We start from the raw sequence: 21,994 nt of genomic DNA, 5'->3' as shown, positions 1-21,994 counted from the left end.
GAAACAAGGAAGAAAAAGAGAAACAAGGAAGAGAGAAACAAGGAAGAAAGAGAGAAACAAGGAAGAAAGAGAGAAAGAGAGAAACAAGGAAGAAAGAGAGAAAGAGAGAAACAAGGAAGAAAGAGAGAAACAAGGAAGAAAGAGAGAAACAAGGAAGAAAGAGAGAAACAAGGAAGAAAAAGAGAAACAAGGAAGAAAGAGAGAAACGAGGAAGAAAGAGAGAAACAAGGAAGAAAGAGAGAAACAAGGAAGAAAGAGAGAAACGAGGAAGAAAGAGAGAAACAAGGAAGAAAGAGAGAAACGAGGAAGAAAGAGAGAAACAAGGAAGAAAGAGAGAAACAAGGAAGAAAGAGAGAAACAAGGAAGAAAGAGAGAAACAAGGAAGAAAGAGAGAAACAAGGAAGAAAGAGAGAAACAAGGAAGAAAGAGAGAAACAAGGAAGAAAGAGAGAAACAAGGAAGAAAGAGAGAAACAAGGAAGAAAAAGAGAAACAAGGAAGAAAGAGAGAAACGAGGAAGAAAGAGAGAAACAAGGAAGAAAAAGAGAAACAAGGAAGAAAGAGAGAAACGAGGAAGAAAGAGAGAAACAAGGAAGAAAATAAGAGAGAAACAGGGAAGAAAATAAGAGAGAAACAAGGAAGAAAGAGAGAAACAAGGAAGAAAAAGAGAAACAAGGAAGAAAAAGAGAAACAAGGAAGAAAGAGAGAAACAAGGAAGAAAGAGAGAAACAAGGAAGAATGAAAGAAAGAAGAAAACAAAACAAAGAGAAAGGAAGAAGGGAAAGAGATAAACAAGAAAGAAGGAAGGAAAAGGGAGAAAGTTTTTAACAAGGAAGTGAAACTGCGAAATCATGAAGAAATGAAGTATGAAACAATCCTGGAACGCCGAAGAAGAAGAAGAAGAAGAAGAAGAAGTATGAAACAAGGGAGAAGGGACGAGAGAAACAAGAAAGAAAGACAGACACAAGAAAAAAAGTGAAGAGAGAAACAAGAAAGAAGGGGAGACACAAGGAAGAAAAGATATAATGAAACAAGAAAGAAGGGACGAGAGAAACAAGAAAGAAAGACAGAAATAAGAAAAAAGTTAACAGAAAAACAAGGAAGAAGGGGAGAAACAAGAACAAGTCGCCTGAGGCGAAATTACCACATTTAGTCAAGCTGTGGAACTCACAGAACGAAACTGAACGTACTGCATTTTTTCACAATGACCGTAGTCCGAACGCTTTACTGTACCTCTCTTCGTTTTAACTTTCTGAGCGTGTTTTTAATCCAAACATATCATATCTATATATAGCTATTCTGATGAACACGTGGGGGAATTCGGGGGCTGTGATTGGATGGTCTCTTCCGATCATCAAAGCATAATGCTGCGGAAGTCGGCCATTTTACTCAATATCCAAAAGCATTGTCGTAAACAAAAACGCATGGTTCCGGTTTCTTCCACGTGTATAAAGTACACGCATACCTCGCCAGGTTTGTTTCTGTGACTAGTCGACAGACGATGCCATTTGCTTTGTGTGTGTTTTTGTTGTTGCTTACTGTACATGACATACATTACGTGTAAAATCCAGTTCTTTAACAGGCAACAAACATTTCCAGAAGCTGCAATCTGAAGCGACCTATCTCTGATTCTAGCAGACGATCTGATCATCTCTCCAATGTTTAACACAAAATCAGCAAACTCTCCTGTCACATAGAACGTCCATTGTATAGTGCAATGTTGAAATGAAGTTGCCGGTCTGAAACATTTAGTCGTTTCTTTTGAGACAATCCTTGTTCTCTTATCATCTACAGATTTACCGCAGTCTGCACCACGCGAATTCCCAACAGAAGTCAGACTTTCGAACATACAATATACGTAGGCAAGCATGATACGTCATGACGTCATATGATTCCTAGCATATTGACGTAATGCTAAACATCCGGTTATCTCGAGTTTTCTCCGTAATACATATCCGTGGGTTTTTCAATGTTCGGTTATTTCCGTGGCTTCATGCGGAAAGCTAGGAAACGTCGTCTGCAATAAACGACATGGACCATTCTGGTACTTGTTGCTGACAAAAACACAGTGATTTTAACACAGAATTTAATGTCAGAATAGCTATATAAACGCTATTGTGTTTTCATCGTAATGTTTTTGGAATCAGGAACCGACAAGGAATAAGATGAAATTGTCCCCGAGTACGCTAGTACAAGGGCTCAGCAGACTTTAATTGTGTGTCTGTGTGTGTGTGTGTGTCTTTCTCCACTTAACAGCTTATTGCTGGGAAACTACTGGGCGCAGTTCGTTCAAAAGTTGATACACTAACTTGATAATAGGTCCGATTGATCGTATTAAAACTTCATAATGTTACCTGGGACCTAAATGCGAAATAAACCACAAAAACGACTTGGCCGTAGGAGAAGTTCACACCGGCGGGGCAACACGCAGCCATTGACCTGATAGAACAGCCGAACGCGTCACACAAAAATACGTCATGACAAAGTTACACGCAAAGCGAAAGAGACTTTGACGTCATTTACTTTTGTTCGGAATTTTCCGTCTGTTCCTAGCTTGTCAGTGAAGACCTGACGTGAGTAAGCTTACCCAAAACGTCTTTAGACTTTGTTCTCTATTCTCTATATGGGCGGGGATATAGCTCAGTTGGTAGCGCGCTGGATTTGTATTCAGTTGGCCGCTGTCAGCGTGAGTTCGATCCCAGGTTCGGCGGAAATTTATTTCACAGAGTTAACTTTGTGTGCAGACTCTCTTCGGTGTCCGAACCTCCCCCCGTGTACACTACATTGGGTGTGCACGTTAAAGATCCCACGATTGACAAAAGGGTCTTTCCTGGCAAAATTGATTAGGCACAGTTAATAATTGTCTACCTATACCCGTGTGACTTGGAATAACAGGCCGTGAAAGGTAAATATGCGCCGAAAAGGCTGCAATCTACTGGCCGTATAAAATTTCATCTCACACGGCATCACTGCTGAGCGCCTAGAACTGTACCCACGGAATATGCGCGATATAAGACTCATTGATTGATTGATTGATTCTCATTGCAGCTGTGAAATAATCAGTCGTGTGTCTCGGTCGTGTAGGTACAGAGTTTGCTTCTGCAATCATTGTGTTCGTGTTGATGACGGCTTCATAAGACAAAATAATAAGCGAATCTATCGCGAGGAAGACGTTTATGTACAAATCACCGAACCCAACCCATTTTTTGTGTGCATTTTTCTGAAGAATAAACTGCATGTGGTTAATTTCATCCGTTTAATGCTTGTCGAAACATATCTGATCACAGATGAGGTCGCAATTTGTAGGTTGAATCTATGAATCGGCCAGAGATAGATCTGCATTTCTGGTCAGAAACCAACATTCACACCACAGACATTCCAAACATTTATATTTATTGAGCGAGCCAGTCTGAAGAGTACTCGGGTCCAGCGCAAGCGTTTTTTTATTTTTAAAACGATTTCGGAAATTTAATTTTAATCATAATTTTTATATTTTTAATTTTCAGAGCTTGTTTTTAATCCGAATATAAGATATCTATATGTTTTTTGAATCAGAACATGATCAAGAATAAAATAAAAGTAATTTTGAATCGTTTTATAAAAAAAATAATATAAATTACAATTTTCAGATATTTAATGACCAAAGTCATTAATCAATTTGTAAGCCTTCATGCTGAAATGCACTACCGAAGTCCGGCCTTCGTCGAAGATTGCTTGGCCAAAATTTCAATCAATTTGATTGAAAAATGAAGGTGTGACAGTGCCGCCTCAACTTTAACAAAAAGCCGGATATAACGTCATAAAAGACATTTATCGAAAAAAAGAAAAAAATGTCTGGGGATATCATACCCAGGAGCTCCCATGTAAAATTTCATAAAGATCGGTCCAGTAGTTTACTCTGAATCGCTCTACACACACACACGCACAGACAGACAGACAGACAGACAGACACACACACACACACACACACACACACACACACACACACACACACACACGCACGCACACACACACACACACACCACGACCCTCGTCTCGATTCCCCCTCTATGTTAAAACATTTAGTCAAAACTTGACTAAATGTAAAACAAGAAGGGCAAAGCCCATACGACTCACATGCTTGACCTTGACCTTTACATGACCTTGACCTTCAGGGTCAAGGTCAAATAATTAAACCTAGCAATGACATCATACACTAAGAACTACTTTACACATTTTTCCTACCAAAATACATGTGACCTTGACCCAAGGTCAAGGTCATCCAAGGTCATGCAACACAAAGCTGTTAATTCAAGACATAGGAAGTACAATGGTGCTTATTGGCTCTTTCTACCATGAGATATGGTCACTTTTAGTGGTTCACTACCTTATTTTGGTCACATTTCATAAGGGTCAAAGTGACCTTGACCTTGATCATATGTGACCAAATGTGTCTCATGATGAAAGCATAACATGTGCCCCACATAATTTTTAAGTTTGAAACAGTTATCTTCCATAGTTCAGGGTCAAGGTCACTTCAAAATATGTATACAATCCAACTTTAAAGGACCCTTGCGACCTTGACCTTGAAGCAAGGTCAACCAAACTGGTGTCCAAAGATAGGGCTTACATTGCCCTGTATAGCATACATAGCTAAGGTTGCCATTCTCGATAACTTCAGAAAAAAATGCGAAAATGTGAAAAATGGTCGTTTTTAAGACAACAATTACGGCCCCTGTGACCTTGAACTTGAAGTGAGGTCAAGTTGCCGCACATGTTTTTTGAGATCTTGTAACCATACACCATCAGGCCACATCAGGTGTTGATAGACTTAATAGTGTCCAAGAAATATCCAACGTTAAAGTTTTCCGGACGGACGCCGGGTCGGACGGACGGACGGACGGACGGACGGACGGGCGACTCGGGTGAGTACATAGACTCATTTTTGCTTCGCATGTGAGTCAAAAAAAGAGAGAAACAAGAAAGAAGCTAGGGAGATAAACGAAGAAGAAAGAGATAAACGAAGAAGAAAGAGAAAAACAAATAGGAAAGAGATAAATGAAACTTGTCGACAAACTTACATAAATATGTCCTCCACAAGACCTCTTTCTCTCACCTTTCCCACAATAGCATTACCGTCTGTCCAGCAGGACAATTTTCATTTCCACCAGAAATCGCTTATCTCCATCAACAACTTTGTCACTACTCTTTGCGTAACCGGAACCGGATAATATGGAGGGAAAAAAGACATTCGAAATGCACCAATGTGGCACATCTATTTTCAAAAGAGAAAAACAGAAGAAGTACAAATAGATCTTTTGAATAGTTTTTTCTTTTGTTGTTTATTATACTTCGTTTTTGTTTTTTTCTAACCACTTTTGTCAGTCGAGTTTTTAAGGATCCAAAATACGTTCTTACGGACTGGGTTGTCAGCACACTCCCTCTCGTTAATTCGACCAAGGTTTTCTTCTCCTCAGACAGGGAATAGTTAGTTCATGATTCAAAGCACAGTGTGTCTGTGAATCCCTTACAATAGTCAATAGAAAACAGCAAACCCCGCTTACACTGTCTATTTAACTTTATAACCTGTTAAAAAAAAAATAATAATACTAATAATTTAAAAAAAACAAAAACAAAACAAAAACGGCATCAAACTAACTAATATTTACACCAACATCACATTAATATCAAAATGTAACACGCTTGTTGTAAATAGCCTGGGTCGGTTGGTGACAGACTCAGGAAATCTATGCAAATCAAATGGAGTATCTTTAATGCACTCACAGCGGTTAGGCAACAAAAACTAAATGGAAGTCAGTCAGTCTCCAGTACTCTTTACATACAAAAGACCAGCAGAATCTGTGCTGCTGTCCCCCAAAAAATGTCGATACATTTGCTTTATTTCATCCCTCAAATTAGTTCCATTCTAAACGCAGACTCTGCCTCAAGAAATAGTTTTAAAATATCTACAGTGCAAAAGCTGAAGCCATTATAGTACAGAAGCATCAAAAGTTCTAAATATCACGGCGTTTGTGACAGCCGCAACAGCAGGCAGGGGTCGAGAAAACGACGAAGTTAGTCGTATTATACCGAGACAGGAGGAGTGCCCTTTTCATCTCTTAGCTCTTAAGCGTCTCGCTAGACGAATAAAAGACTTGGCAATTTCCGAACAGCTAGAAATAGAAGCGCATTTACCAGACCATCTGCCTGCCAAATAGATGCCATTTAAACTGACATATTGGCACAGGACCAATGAGCGACTTGATACGTATCAGTCGAGGGACAAAAACGCCCCCTGTTCGGTGCAGTTAAGTGAATTAACCAAACCAGTAGTGTCCCACGCGAGCTATCAAGGACACGACTGATTTGATGAAGACCCGACTTCTCCTTCAGCGGCTTCTGAACACGAGACAACCGGTGTCCATCGACTCTTTTAACTTATTTGGACAACACGCGGTCATAGGTAATGTCACTGCTCGTTGCGGAGCGACTCGATTCACGTGTATGCAAGCCTATGTGCGTGTGTGTGTGCGCGCACACAGGCATGACTTTTGTCAGTCTGTGTCTCTCTCTCTCTCTCTCTCTCTCTCTCTCTCTCGTACGCCTACACGGGTTCGATCGTACAGTGGTGCATCATAGCATCCACCCACCATAGTTTGGATAAATGTGATGGTTTTTGTTCCCTAGTCATGCTCATCAAAACCACACATTTTATTATGCAGGTCACTGCAGTGTTTTTGTAATGCAGTGGAACACCCCCCACCCCCACCCCCCCACACCAACCCTCCCCCATCCCCACCCCCTCCCCCCTGCACCCCTTTTTAAGACCTAAAAAGATGTCTGAGAAAATCAGATCTTAATAAGGAGGGTGTTAAAATTGAAGTAAATTTACGAAGACTATGTACAAAATATCTGGAAAAGTAGGATTTTATTGAGGGATGGGGTTGGGGGTGAGTGTGGGGGGGGGGGGGGTAAAGGGTTAAAAAAAAGGGGGGGGGTTCCACTGTACGTACAGTGCAGAACCCGCGGCTACAGATTCTGTCACCTCAGTTACCTAGTTAGCGTGAACAGAAAGTGTAGGGTAGGTACAGTCACAATGAATCATGCACGTCAACGATAATCCCTCTGTATTGTTCAGGCCAGATGGTGCCATCAATACACTCCATCGACCAAAACACAAAACGCTCTTTCCTGTGAGTGCCTCACTTTGCAAACGCTGAAGTGCATCAGAATCTATTGGAGAGTGCACTGGTCAAAGGTGTGAATATCCTCAAGCTTGATAGGAAAAGATGTCTGTCTGGAGGGCAGTAAAACAGACACCCTGAGCTAACCCGCTACATCTTGACCAAAATATACCTGTCACAGCAGGCCACCTGCAATGTAGGGACACTTCAGCAGGTCTTAATGGTGTCCTTTCATCGCAGGTAACGTACAAAGTTTCTTCTTCACATTCATGAACTTGGTCCTTTTCGGACGTTAATAGAATTCGAAAGGTTTTTTATATATAAGTTCAGCGAGTGGAGTTTGAGTAGAGCTGGATAAAAGGGCGCTGTGAATGACCAAGGCTCAGTGCTAAAATGTGTATGGCAGACTGGATTTAATATCAATATCTAGCATGACCAAAAAATAAGGATGAAGAAGAAAGGCAAGGAGAGAGCTTATTAATCTGCTTATGACAGAACAAAGTGTCTGGAACACACACCCTGCTTTAAAATCCGAAGTGTATAATCTGGAAATCTTTCATTTTGAAGGTGTTTGAATTATACACATGACCTTTCATAGGTGGGGCAAAGAAGAGACTCTAAAATCAGAGGCTTCTTTACCGGACAAACAAACAATTTTTTATACTGTTATTTCCTCCAGTTTTAAAGGTTGTTTCCGAAAGTAAAGGTACACTACTTTCAATCTCACTACCTGAACGAATGTATTTTAGTTTCAAAGCTGAACACATAGTTTCTTGTAATAATAATAATAATAATAATGCATAATATTTATATAGCGCATGTATCCAGGGTATAACCCTGCTCAAAGCGCTGTACAATCAAAATACTATGACAACATAACATTATTTAACGTGCAATCACACTAACTATAGTGTATAATTGTAAAGTAGATATAATCACACCTTGTACAGGACATGTACCACTTTAATGAAGCTCCACAGCTCAAAAACAGTGATTGCAGGCACTTACCCTTATTCACACGTCCACCATACAGACACGGTACGAAAGAATGGTTACCAAATTCTATCCGAATCCAAGTCTCTTTCAATCTTCAATACATCTCCCTGCATTACCAATACCCTCACTCCAGATCCAAAATATCTCGCTGAATTACAGTAAAAGTACCCTCAAGTGAACACAGATCTGTCTCATTAAATTACCCTTATTCTACTTTAAAAACACTGAATTAACCTCACGTTGTACAGTACATACATGTATCCCATTTCCTTTTGGAGCTAGGAGAAGCCTTACTCGCTAGTTTTAGTTAAGGTGCCAATGACCAGATATCGCGCTAGGCGCTTCGTAATTTAAATATCTGAAAGACAAGAAGAATATTTCCCACAAGAAGTGAAGACCGGTTACTTGTTGATGGATATCGGTCAAACTATAGAGTAGGAAGGTAGCAACGTCAGAATCAGACAAAGTGACTAGTACTGTACTGACGATTTTGTCATGATATTTTCTGATAAAACATGGTCAAATACCAGACATTTCTGACTAACGTGAACATTGTAATTACCAATATGGAATTACAGTCTAAATGAAACACTGATGCTCAATCATGCATCTTCATTAAGACTGGATGCATCTTGCTGTTTTGTGTGTGTGTGTGTGTGTGTGTGTGTGTGCGTGTGTGTGTGTGTGTGTGTGTGTGTGTGTGTGTGTGTGTGTGTGTGTGTGTGTGTGTGTGTGTGTGTGTGTGTGTGTGTGCGTGTGCGTGCATGCGTGCGTGCGTGCGTGTGTGCGTGTGTGTGTGTGTGTGCGTGTATGTGTGTGTTGGTCTGAGTGTCTCTCCGTTTCTCTCAAAACAAGCATATATATGCTGCAGCTAAATGTTTTGCGTGTTTGCTTGCAACGCCTCCACTGGACATTAATGTATGAAACATCAATTTCACAATATTCATAACACAAGCTTGAAAAGTGTGCAAATTATTTTGTCATTTTCAATTCATTGCTGATTGTGCCCGATTTCTTCCGGTATTTATGTGTGGTGGTCTCAGCATAAAATACATCAACCTCCCGATGTCAGCATAAGACTAATTAGCACTAATTATTTCAAACCCCATACAGAGGTGGCATTTAATGCTTTATGCAACGACAGTTTCCAGTTGGTATTGTTTGGTCTCTCCATGTTCCACTCAATAATGTGTGTGTGTAAGCATGTGTGCGTGTGTTGGCGTTATGTGTGTGCCTCACTGCCTGTGTAGCAGTGCAGGGATGTCGTTAGACGACGACTGTTAGTAAAAGGCTGAAACTTATTTCAAATTACAGTGGAACCCCCTTTTAAGACCTCCAAAAATCTGAGAAAATCAGGTCTTGAAATGGGGGTAAATTCAGATTATGAACAGAAAGTCTGAGAAAACAAGGTCTGATCTTAAAAAGGAAGGAATCTTAAGTTAAATTGTGGGTCTTAAAATGGGGTTCCACTGTCCTGAAAACTCTCCCATCATTTCGGCAGAATTTGCAGGGGACACTAGACACTTGGGACTGCCTCAAATTTCTTAAAATCGCTGAAACTTGCATGGTCATTGCTGCATATTTGGTGAAGAAAATAAAGCCAGCATCATGTCAGCTGTTTCTGTCTGCCTATATGCCTGCATTTGTGTGTTCTCACATTCAGTTTTCCCTCATTTTCTCTCAATAACGGCATGGTATAAAATTTGCTTTTTTATACTGGGAGTCTCGTAAATGGCTCCAAGTGCATTACAAATACATGTACATGCTAAAAACAAAAATCAACAAACGCACGAAAGGCATAAAAATCACTGAATAAAACAAAGCAAACTGAGATTACATGACACAAGACGAAACTCATCAATTGTTATGTTTGTATTATGCATGTGACAGGATATTATTACCCATCACTATGTCTGATCAAGCATGTGTGCGTTCACGCAATCAGTTGCCTGTTTTGTTCTCTGGCAGAGCATAGCACACATGCATATTGGTGGGTGTTAAAACGCATTAATAGCACCCTGCATTAACAACTGGGAACACTGTCACCAGTCTAATGAATCATTAACACATGGATTTCTCAACACAACCACAGACCACCTCTCTCCTCCCCCTGTTTCTCTGTCTGCCTGTCTCTCTGTCTGCCTGTCTCTCTGTCTGCCTGTCTCTCTGTCTGCCTGTCTGCCTGTTTCTCTGTCTGCCTGTCTCTCTGTCTGCCTGTCTCTCTGTCTGCCTGTTTCTCTGCCTGTCTCTCTGTCTGCCTGTCTCTCTGTCTGCCTGTCTCTCTGTCTGCCTGTCTCTCTGTCTGCCTGTCTCTCTGTCTGCCTGTCTCTCTGTCTGCCTGTTTCTCTGTCTGACTGTCTCTCTGTCTGCCTGTTTTTCTGTCTGCCTGTCTCTCTGTCTGCCTGTCTCGCTGTCTGCCTGTTTCTCTGTCTGCCTGTCTCTCTGTCTGCCTGTCTGCCTGTTTCTCTGTCTGCCTGTCTCTCTGTCTGCCTGTCTCGCTGTCTGCCTGTTTCTCTGTCTGCCTGTCTCTCTGTCTGCCTGTCTCTCTGTCTGCCTGTTTCTCTGTCTGCCTGTCTCTCTGTCTGCCTGTCTCTCTGTCTGCCCGTTTCTCTGTCTGCCTGTCTGCCTGTCTCTCTGTCTCCTGTCTCTCTGTCTGCCTGTCTCTCTGTCTGCCTGTTTCTCTGTCTGCCTTTTTCTCTGTCTGCCTGTTTCTCTGTCTGCCTGTCTCTCTGTCTGCCTGTCTCTCTGTCTGCCTGTTTCTCTGTCTGCCTGTTTCTCTGTCTGCCTGTGTCTCTGTCTCCTGTGTCTCTGTCTGCCTGTCTCCCTGTCTCTCTGTCTGCCTGTCTCTCTGTCTGCCTGTCTGCCTGTCTCCCTGTCTCCCTGTCTCTCTGTCTGTCTGTTTCTCTGTCTGCCTGTCTCTCTGTCTGCCTGTCTGCCTGTCTCTCTGTCTGCCTGTTTCTCTGTCTGTCTGTTTCTCTGTCTGCCTGTCTCTCTGTCTGCCTGTTTCTCTGTCTGCCTGTCTCTCTGTCTGCCTGTTTCTCTGTCTGCCTGTCTCTCTGTCTGCCTGTCTGCCTGTTTCTCTGTCTGCCTGTCCCTCTGTCTGTTTGTTTCTCTGTCTGCCTGTCTCTCTGTCTGTCTGTCTATCTGTCTGCCTGTTTCTCTGTCTGCATGTTTCTCTCTCTCTCTGTCTCTCTGTCTGCCTGTTTCTCTGTCTGCCTGTCTGCCTGTTTCTCTGTCTGCTTGTCTGCCTGTTTTTCTGTCTGCCTGTCTCTCTGTCTGCCTGTCTCTCTGTCTGCCTGTCTGCCTGTCTCTCTGTCTGCCTGTCTCTCTGTCTGCCTGTTTCTCTGTCTGCCTGTCTCCCTGTCTCTCTGTCTGCCTGTCTCCCTGTCTCTCTGTCTGCCTGTTTCTCTGTCTGCCTGTCTCTCTGTCTGCCTGTTTCTATGTCTGCCTGTCTCTCTGTCTGCCTGTCTCTCTGTCTGTCTGTTTCTCTGTCTGCCTGTCTGCCTGTTTCTCTGTCTGCCTGTCTGCCTGTTTCTCAGTCTGCCTGTCTGCCTGTCTGCCTGTTTCTCTGTCTGCCTGTTTTTCTGTCTGCCTGTTTCTCTGTCTGCCTGTTTCTCTGTCTGCCTGTTTCTCTGTCTGCCTGTCTCTCTGTCTGCCTGTCTCTCTGTCTGCCTGTCTCTCTGCCTGTCTATCTGTCTGCCTGTCTCTCTGTCTGCCTGTCTCTCTGTCTGCCTGTCTGCCTGTCTCTCTGTCTGCCTGTCTCTCTGTCTGCCTGTCTCTCTGTCTGACTGTCTCTCTGTCTGACTGCAGGGTTCCTGCAGGGCAGAGCTGATACAATTCAAGGAGTTTTCAAGGACATTTCCAGGACCAAATAAATGCTTTTCAAGGACATGATTTTCCCCAATTTAATGCAAAGCACCAAGCTTACCTTCAGGAAGGGAAGCAACTACAGGTGACTAGTAATAGTTAGTTCGTCTGCTTTAATTTGTTTTCACTCGATCTTTTATTCTCCCAAAATGTGTGTACTGTATTTGACGAAAAAAAAGGGGGTTGCATTTTTTTTTAAATAAGACAAGCTGCTGACGAAATGTATAGGCAACAATTTGGAAAAATTGGAAAAATCAAGTACTTTTCAATGACTATTTAACAAAACTCTATTTTCAAGCACTTTTCAAGGCCTGGAAAAGGTTTTCCAATTTTCAAGGAGTTTTCCAGGGTTCAAGGACTCTGTACGAACCCTGTGACTGTCTCTCTGTTTCTCTGTCTGCCTGTCTGCCTGTTTCTCTGTCTGCCTGTCTCTTTGTCTGCCTGTCTCTCTGTCTGCCTGTTTCTCTGTCTGCCTGTCTCTCTGTCTGACTGTCTCTCTGTCTGACTGTCTCTCTGTCTGCCTGTCTGCCTGTCTGCCTGTTTCTCTGTCTGCCGGTCTCTCTGTCTGCCTGTCTCTGTCTGCCTGTCTCTCTGTCTGCCTGTGTCTCTGTCTGCCTGTCTGCCTGTCTCTCTGTCTGCCTGTCTCTCTGTCTGCCTGTCTCTCTGTCTGCCTGTCTCTCTGTCTGCATGTCTCTCTGTCTGCCTGTCTCTCTGTCTGCCTGTCTCTCTGTCTCTCTGTCTGCCTGTCTTTCTGTCTGCCTGTTTCTCTGTCTGCCTGTCTCTCTGTCTGCCTGTTTCTCTGTCTGCCTGTCTCTATGTCTGCCTGTCTCTCTGTCTGCCTGTCTCTCTGTCTGCCTGTCTCTCTGTCTGTCTGTCTCTCTGTCTGCCTGTCTCTCTGTCTGCCTAGCCTGTCTCTCTGTCTGCCTGTCTCTCTGTCTGCCTGTTTCTCTGTCTGCCTGTCTGCCTGTCTCTCTGTCTGCCTGTCTCTCTGTCTGCCTGTCTCTCTGTCTGTCTGTTTCTCTGTCTGCCTGTCTCTCTGTCTGCCTGTCTCTCTGTCTGCCTGTTTCTCTGTCTGCCTGTCTCTCTGTCTGCCTGTCTCTCTGTCTGCCTGTTTCTCTGTCTGCCTGTCTGCCTGTTTCTCTGTCTGCCTGTTTCTCTGTCTGCCTGTCTCTCTGTCTGCCTGTCTCTCTGTCTGCCTGTCTCTCTGTCTGCCTGTTTCTCTGTCTGCCTGTCTCTCTGTCTGCCTGTCTCTCTGTCTGCCTGTCTCTCTCTCTGCCTGTCTCTCTGTCTGCCTGTTTCTCTGTCTGCCTGTCTCTCTGTCTGCCTGTTTCTCTGTCTGTCTGTCTCTCTGTCTGCCTGTCTCTCTGTCTGCCTGTCTCTCTGTCTCTGTCTACAACTTCGTTTTAAGACTTCATTTTAGATTTATTTTCACATTGTTCTTTATTTGGTGTTTAACGTCGTTTTCAACCGTTCAAGGTTATATCGCGACGGAGAGAAGGGGGGTGATGGAATAGAACCACTTGTCAATTGTTTCTTGTTCACAAAAGCACCAATCAAAACTTTGCTCCAGGGGCCTGCAACGTAGTACAATACATCACCCTACTGGGAGAATGCAAGTTTCCAGTACAAAGGACTCAACATTTCCTACACACCGCTTGACTAAAATCCCTACAAACATTGACCATATTCTATACAAGAAACACTTAACAAGGGTAAAAGGAGAAACAGAATCCGTTAGTCGCCTCTTACGACATGCTGGGGAGCATCGGGTAAATTCTTTCTCGTCCCAACCAATATGGGACTCCCCCTAACCCGCGGAGGGCATTTTCACATTAATTCATATGTATCCATAGCATCAGTGTTTCATCATCATGTAAATAAAACTCCCAGTTTTAATAACACATTCAAATTTTGTTCAAACATGTATGTTTAGTAAATTCCCACTACTGTACATGATGTAAGAATTCATGTATAGCCTGTAATGTGTACATAATACTGTAAATTCTTGTTTTGTGCCTCTTTTTTAATATTTTTTTTTAATATGAATGTCCGTGTAGAGTAGTCCCTCTCTGGGCGTGGGCTGGTTGAAAAAAAACTTGTTTGTGTTGCTAAAAATATGCCACAACCTCGTAAAATAAAATTTGATTTGATTTGATTTGTCTCTCTGTATCTGTTTTCCTGTCTCCCTCTCTCTGTCTGACTGTCTCTCTCTCTGTCTGCCTATCTCTCTGTCTCTATCTGTCTCTCTGATGTTATGAACACATAGAGACAATGCATACGGGATCCCCACTGGACATATCAGACATGGAATTCAGAAAAAGTGATAATTAAGGAAAAAGAAGTTGGGGGTCTGGGGGCCTTCTGCGGCCCCCAGTAGGGTCCAGGGGCAGCGCCCCTGGTCGGTGTCTGGGGACGCAGCCCCCAGAAGCTGAAGGTTTTTAGTGTTTTAGACACACAAAAATGGCCCTGAAATGCATATTTCAGCTTAATCATAGAGCTTCTATATCAATGGCAATAACAACAATTCAAACAGCAGGGAAACATATGAAAGAAAATTGATTTTTTTTTTTTACCTCACCTTGAATTATAAAGCAGAACTGTTTTCCATGAGTAGAAAATAGTTTGTCAGAGTCCACTGCAAGTTTAGTGTCTTTTTCATGGAGACAACAATGGTGTGTTGGCACTGTGTTAAACACAGCATGTATCAAGTCTAAAGCATCGCCAACTTTCACGTCTTGCAATTGTGTCTTCTGGCCTTTCTCGTCTTTCCAGCTCAATGATACAACTTCATCGAGCCAGTCGAATCTCCAGAGATTTTTCTTGTACTTCTGCTGGTCAATTTCCCGGGCTAGAACGGTTTCGCCTCGCTTTAGCTTCCTCATCATTTTGGCAGGTGGCTCGAAGCGATGTAAAAATGGCGCCGAATCATTCTCATACGGTATGCTTATACTGAATCCCCGATAGCTACGTTGAAACGGTGACTGTAGGAGACAAAGAGCGCGTTCCCATACGGATCGACCAGCAACTGTCTGACCGTTTTAGGAACCAACCGTTCAAGAATAGTATGGAATGGAGCGTCGCGATCAGCGGACCAGCCGAAAAACTTGGGTCTATACCTACATATACCCCAAAATTTTCTCAGCGGATTTGCACGAATCTCAAGAATGATCCCTGGAGCCTAAAAATTTACGGAATTCCATAAATTTACGGAAGAATCCCATGTCTGCATATGGAGAAAAAACCCTTGATATTGGAAAACCAATCATGTGAAGCACATTACACTGTATATATAATTTGTATCAACATTTCTCAGTATCTCCTTGCCCTTCTCCCTCCTTCTGCACTGTGAGGGATCGATTGCCTATAGCAAATAAGCTTTCATATATTCCTATTCTTTCTCTCTCCCTCTATCGTAAATGGCCAGCCTCCCACTCTCCATCTCCCTCTCACTCCCTCCTCCCCATCCCCATGCTTAGCTCCTTCACCCCTTACACATCCAGGAAACTTCCACTGACCTGTGAGTCCAAGAACAGGTGACAGTGCGAGGTCTTCCCATCGCGCCCGGCTCGTCCAATCTCCTGCACGTAGTTCTCAAAACTCTTGGGCATGTTATAGTGGATGATTCCTCTGACGTCAGGTTTGTCCAAACCCATCCCAAAGGCCACTGTGGCCACCACCACACGCAGATGACCGCTCATGAACGCCTTCTGGACACGCCTGCGTTGAGCCGGTGTCAGTCCGGCGTGGTAGCTCTCGACTGACCAGTCCTCAGGGTCAAAGTCCTGGGCGGAGGATTTGGTGGATGATTTCTTGCCCTTGGGGATACTGGGCTTTTTCTTCCCACGTGAATCTGGTTGAGGCAATGTCAGGTACCGTTTTAACAAAACACGTGCAAACTGAATGCTCTCAAAGAGAAATGATAGTAAAGAAAAAACTTCCAACCACCCATCCACATACATACACACAAACACATACATTTGAACTTTCAGCAATAGAAAAGCAGAATGAACTCTCTATTATACATAATACTTGACGACATGTGATTTGCTCTTCAAAATGAACTCTTTAATTAGCAAAACATGTGCAAACTGAATGCCCTCCAAGAGAAATGATAGTAAAGAAAAAACTTCCAGCCACCCATCCACATGACATACACACAAACACATACATTTGAACTTTCAGCAATAGAAAAGCAGAATGAACTCTCTATTATACAAAATACTTGACGACATGTGATTTGCTCTTCAAAATGAACTCTTTCATTAACAAAACAATCAATCAATCAATGAGGCTTATATCGCGCATATTCCGTGGGTACAGTTCTAGGCGCTCTGCAGTGATGCCGTGTGAGATGAAATTTTATACGGCCAGTAATTGCAGCCATTTCGGCGCATATTTACCTTTCACGGCCTATTATTCCAAGTCACACGGGTATAGGTAGACAATTATTAACAGTGCCTAAGCAATTTTTGCCAGGAAAGACCCTTTTGTCAATCGTGGGATCTTTAACGTGCACACCCAATGTAGTGTACACGGGGGGGAGTTCGGACACCGAAGAGAGTCTGCACACAAATTTGACTCTGAAATAAATTTCCGCCGAACCTGGGATCGAACTCACGCTGACAGCGGCCAACTGAATACAAATCCAGCGCGCTACCAACTGAGCTATATCCCCGCCCCAAACACGTGCAAACTGAATGCCCTCCAAGAGAAATGTCAGTAAAGAAAACATCCCAACCACCCATACGAACTTTCAGCAATAGAAAACCAGAATTAACTCCCTATTATACCTGACAACATGTGATTTGCTTTTCAAAACAAACTCATTCATTATGTAGGCCAGCCAAGCTGTGTTCCTGTCACACTGAATGAGGCAATGTCCATTTGAACTTGCCGCACCAGCACTTGGTTTTGTTCATCAATAGATCAATATTCTGAACTGTTGATGCTTTTAGAGAATTATTTTTTTAATTTTGGAAAAAGTGTGAATTCCACAATGGGGGTTCATTTTCTTTTAATAAAATTAACGGTCTCAAATAGCATCAACTGCTGTAGAGACGCCATCATAAACGATAACAAGTCGCGTAAGGCGAAAATACAACATTTAGTCAAGCTCAGTCGAACTCACAGAATGAATCTGAACGCACTGCATTTTTTCACAATGACCGTAGTCCGCCGCTTGTGCAAAACGGAGTGAAACTGACGAGCCTGTTCAGCGCAGTAGTCGTTTCGCTGTGCTGCATAGCACGCTTTTCTGTACCTCTCTTCGTTTTAACTTTCTGAGCGTGTTTTTAATCCAAACATATCATATCTATATGTTTTTGGAATCAGGAACCGACAAGGAATAAGATGAAATTGTTTTTAAATCGATTTTGGAAATTTAGTTTTGACCATAATTTTTATATTTTTAATTTTCAGAGCTTGTTTTTAATCCAAATATAACATATTTATATGTTTTTGGAATCAGAAAATGACGAAGAATAAGATGAAATTGTTTTTGGATCGTTTAATAATTTTTTTTAATTACAAGTTTCCGATTGTTAATGACCAAACTCACTCATTAGTTTTTAAGCCACCAAGCTGAAATGCAATACCAAACCCCGGCCTTCGTCGAAGATTGCTTTGCCAAAATTTCAATCAATTTGATTGAAAAATGAGGGTGTGACAGTGCCGCCTCAACTTTTACAAAAAGCCGGATATGACGTCATCAAAGGTATTTATCGAAAAAAGGAAAAAAACGTCCGGGGATATCATTCCCAGGAACTCTCATGTAAAATTTCATAAAGATCGGTCCAGTAGTTTAGTCTGAATCGCTCTACACACACACACGCACAGACAGACACACACACGCACAGACAGACACACACACACACACATACACCACGACCCTCGTCTCGATTCCCCCTCTATGTTAAAACATTTAGTCAAAACTTGACTAAAGGTAATCAGTAAAATAAGATCAGGTAGTTACAGAGCACTGGTCAATCCTATACAGTGGAACCCCCCTTTTAAGACCTCAACAAATCTGAGAAAATCAGGTCTTAAAAAGAGTCTTAAACTGAGGGAAAACTTACATAGGTTATGAACAACAACAGGGTCTTAAAAAGGAGGAAGTCTTTAATCGGGGGGCATTGAAAGTGAGGTTCCACTGTATTTCTACTTGAAACACTAATTGGGGTAATCAATAGCACACTACCTTAAACTAACACACCTAAAAGGCTGGAATCATCTACACTTCTGGATGAGACTGGGGTAGAAATCAAAGCTTTCTGGGGTGTTCCAACCCCACCCCTCAAAAGTTGACTAAATGTTTAAAAAAAAAGTGGCCGATTGATCACACGCACAAAACCCACTGATTATATTAGGAATCAGTCAAATTACCTCTTTTTTCGTCCCTATTCTTGCCTCAAACCCCATTGATTTCCTAGTAAATAGGTCAAATGACCTTCATTTGTTTTGATTCTACATGTATCCCCACCTCCCTCCCCATGTCTCCAATCTCAAATTGTCCTTTGTAAGATAATCTGATTACCTGATATCTGGAGACAAGTGCGAATCAAGGTGGCGACTCGCTCGACCTGGTCACGGCGCGTGCAGTAAATAATGATGGAGCAGCAGGAAGAAAACCTCTTGCCTTGAAGCAAATTCACCAACGACTGTACAAAAAAAGAGTTTCAAGAAGTGTAAAAACTAATGTAGCAACGCTGGCACTGAAGGAAATTCTAAACAAATAAAGAATTCTGTCTTCACAATATTTTCTAATCTAACAATGCAGTACAAACCTTTAACAGAAAGTCAACCCTGGAAACGACGCAATAAATCCTTGCCAGAACAACAACAAGAGGCGAAGCCTTCAAGGCTCACGTAAGAAATCAACAAACAGTAACACAAACTCAATCACTCCGTCACACATACACACACACAGTAAGCATAGGTGACACGGTGAAAAGAGTGCGAGACACTTGATCTAGATCTGTCTGTCTGTAGCCTACTTACGGGGACACGACTGCCTGAGATGGCCAGATCGACATTGCGCTTTCGACAGCGCTGCGCTTCCTCGCGCAGACACTGGAAACACTAGGAAATCTCCTTTGGTATCTTCTTTATCTATTTTTCTGGAGCTACGAAACCGAACAATGTAAAATCGTCTTCTCCGAATCGGCGAACTGCAGCTCGGTGATAACTGTATCTATACCACAATCCTTCACGCGATCTGACCTAACCTTGACCCCTGACCTGGTCTACATACCACACACGACACAAACCAGTCACCTGTTTTTACCCCCCCAAAACCCCCCACCACCCGTTTTCTTTGGATACACACTTTAACTACATACGTGCCGACGAAATGTTGATCATTGCTTCAATACTTTGAAGCTGTTGCTTAAATAATAACCAGGTAAAATTAGTATTTCGGTGTTCAGTCAAATGTTAAAGTTTCTACCACAGACAATACATACATACATACATACATACGCAAGCACGCACGCACGCACGCACGCATGCACAGACAGACAAAAGTTAGCATCGCATAGGCTACACTTACGTGAGCCAAAAACACAAATCCCCTCAAATGTTTTTTTCAGTTTATAGCCTTTGTTCTAAATTAGGTTAACCAGTTTTTTCATCTTATTTCAAAGCGGAAAACAAACAGTCTTCATTCTGTATCTTAAAACAGCCACAGGTGCACAACAAATAATTAAGCAAAGAAAATTAAGTAATAAATCAATCTTAAGGAAACCTGATACATTTTCTAAAATCTGATTTCTGTTAACATGCAAACAACCAACAAGTCGCGTAAGGCGAAATTACTACATTTAGTCAAGCTGTGGAACTCACAGAATGAAACTGAACGTAGTCCGCCGCTAGTGCAAAAGGCAGTGAAAGTGACGAGCCTGTTTGGCGCGGTAGCGGTTGCGCTGTGCTTCATAGCACGCTTTACTGTACCTCTCTTCGTTTTAACTTTCTGAGCGTGTTTTTAATCCAAACATATCATATCCATATGTTTTTGGAATCAGGAACCGACAAGGAATAAGATGAAAGTGTTTTTAAATTGATTTCCAAAATTTAATTTTGATCATAAATTTTATATTTTTAATTTTCAGAGCTTGTTTTTAATCCAAATATAACATATTTATATGTTTTTGGAATCAGGAAATGATGAAGAATAAGATGAACGTAAATTTGGATCGTTTTATAAAAAAATAATTTTTTTACAATTTTCAGATTTTTAATGACCAAAGTCTTTAATGAATTTTTAAGCCACCAAGCTGAAATGCAATACCGAAGTCCGGCCTTCGTCGAAGATTGCTTGGCCAAAATTTCAATCAATTTGATTGAAAAATGAGGGTGTGACAGTGCCGCCTCAACTTTTACAAACAAGCCGGATATGACGTCATCAAAGACATTTATCAAAAAAAAGAAAAAAACGTCCGGGGATATCATTCCCAGGAACTCTCATGTAAAATTTCATAAAGATCGGTCCAGTAGTTTAGTCTGAATCGCTCTACACACACACACGCACAGACAGACAGACAGACAGACACACACACACACACACACACACACACACACACACACACACAGACACACGCACATACACCACGACCCTCGTTTCGATTCCCCCTCGATGTTAAAATATTTAGTCAAAACTTGACTAAATATAAAAAGAAGTCAAAAGTTTAAAAATACAAAATGAAGCTTCCTCCTGTAAATCACAAAAGCCGAAACACTTCAAATTTTTCACTAATTGAAAATTTATTTTAAGACTTCTTCCTGCAAATAAAAAGACATTATTTTGATGTTGCTGAGCTCTCTTAAACCTTTGTTTCAACAGGATTTTTCACAAAAGCTTTGATAAAAGTTAACAAAACAAAGTAATGATTTAAACTGGCGATGTAATTAGGCTTTAACAATTTAAGAGCACAATTACATTTCTGAAACTCTGCGTTTCCTTGTTTTTTCTCTCCTCTCCCCCAACCCCCTCTGCTCGAATCTCACTTTCCCTGTCACTGATGATTAGCATTCTGCTTGCTCCAAAAGGAGTGAAAATAGCTAGTAACATAATACTTGATTAGTTGATAGCATTGTGGTTGCATTAATGATTAGACAGAAGATTTAGTGAATATCTATGCAAAAAATCCATGAATCCCCCCCCCCCCCCCCCCCCCCCCTCCCCATACTGAGCTGACTGTACACTGTGACTCTCTTAACCTAAGGTAAGGTAAGGTAATTCCATACACTATGTTTAATGTTATTACCCAATTTGTTTTTCTTTTATCTGTGGTGTTTTCCAAGCCACGAGCCTTTTGCTGTAAACTTATATATTTATGGTGCACATGCATGAAAACTGAAGTGTATGGACTTTGATAAATAAATGCCTTGCTGAACCCAAAACTGAGGCTACACCCTCGGACACCAACTTGTTTCTACGCCAATGAGCTACCGACTAAGCTATTTTCCCGTACCTCATCCCGGCTGGCATCTCTGGACACCGAGAGAATGAGGTTGGGCGGCACAGGTGACCCGCGGACGGTAGCCGCCTCAATATCTGCTATCCCAAGATGGCGTACGACATCAGCGGCGCTTGACCTGGTTGCAGTGGCCGTCAGTCCCAAGAAACAGGTCACTCCGTACCTTTCTCGCAAAACCTGCAACACACACATTTTTCCACTGTCTATATAGGGTACATGTTTATTACATTGGCTTTTGTTTTAGTGCTATGTAAAAGTCTCAACTTACACAGTCGGGTATCAATCAAAGGTAAAACTCTTCCTGTGTAAGCGATCATGTTTACAGTCTCAGATGTGACCCTCTTTTCAGAATAAGAGCATTCTTTCACTTGGATGCATACCAAAAGTTAACAGCTTGGCTGGTTCCTGTGCAGAGCAAGATTTTTTTCCACTGAATTAATTTCACAAATTGACAAATAACACGACGGGCGCAGTGGATAAGACACCGGCTTCCCATG

The 21,994-nt window shown here is 42.1% G+C and overlaps 1 protein-coding gene across 1 annotated transcript in view; it reads right to left on the bottom strand.

The window, feature by feature from the left end:
• LOC138965476 (ATP-dependent DNA helicase Q4-like) overlaps positions 1-21,994 on the bottom strand; it is a 430,431-nt gene that overhangs the window by 393,860 nt on the left and 14,577 nt on the right. The window contains exons 13-15 of the mRNA XM_070337643.1: positions 21,492-21,674; positions 18,557-18,680; positions 15,540-15,874 (exon numbers count right to left, since the gene is read on the bottom strand). Of these exons, the coding sequence (XP_070193744.1) occupies positions 15,540-15,874; positions 18,557-18,680; positions 21,492-21,674 (642 nt within the window). The remainder of the gene's footprint in view (positions 1-15,539; positions 15,875-18,556; positions 18,681-21,491; positions 21,675-21,994) is intronic.

Source organism: Littorina saxatilis, linkage group LG1 (assembly GCF_037325665.1).
Source record: "Littorina saxatilis isolate snail1 linkage group LG1, US_GU_Lsax_2.0, whole genome shotgun sequence".
NCBI lineage: Eukaryota > Metazoa > Mollusca > Gastropoda > Littorinimorpha > Littorinidae > Littorina > Littorina saxatilis.
This window is presented reverse-complemented; position numbering and strand designations above follow the sequence as displayed.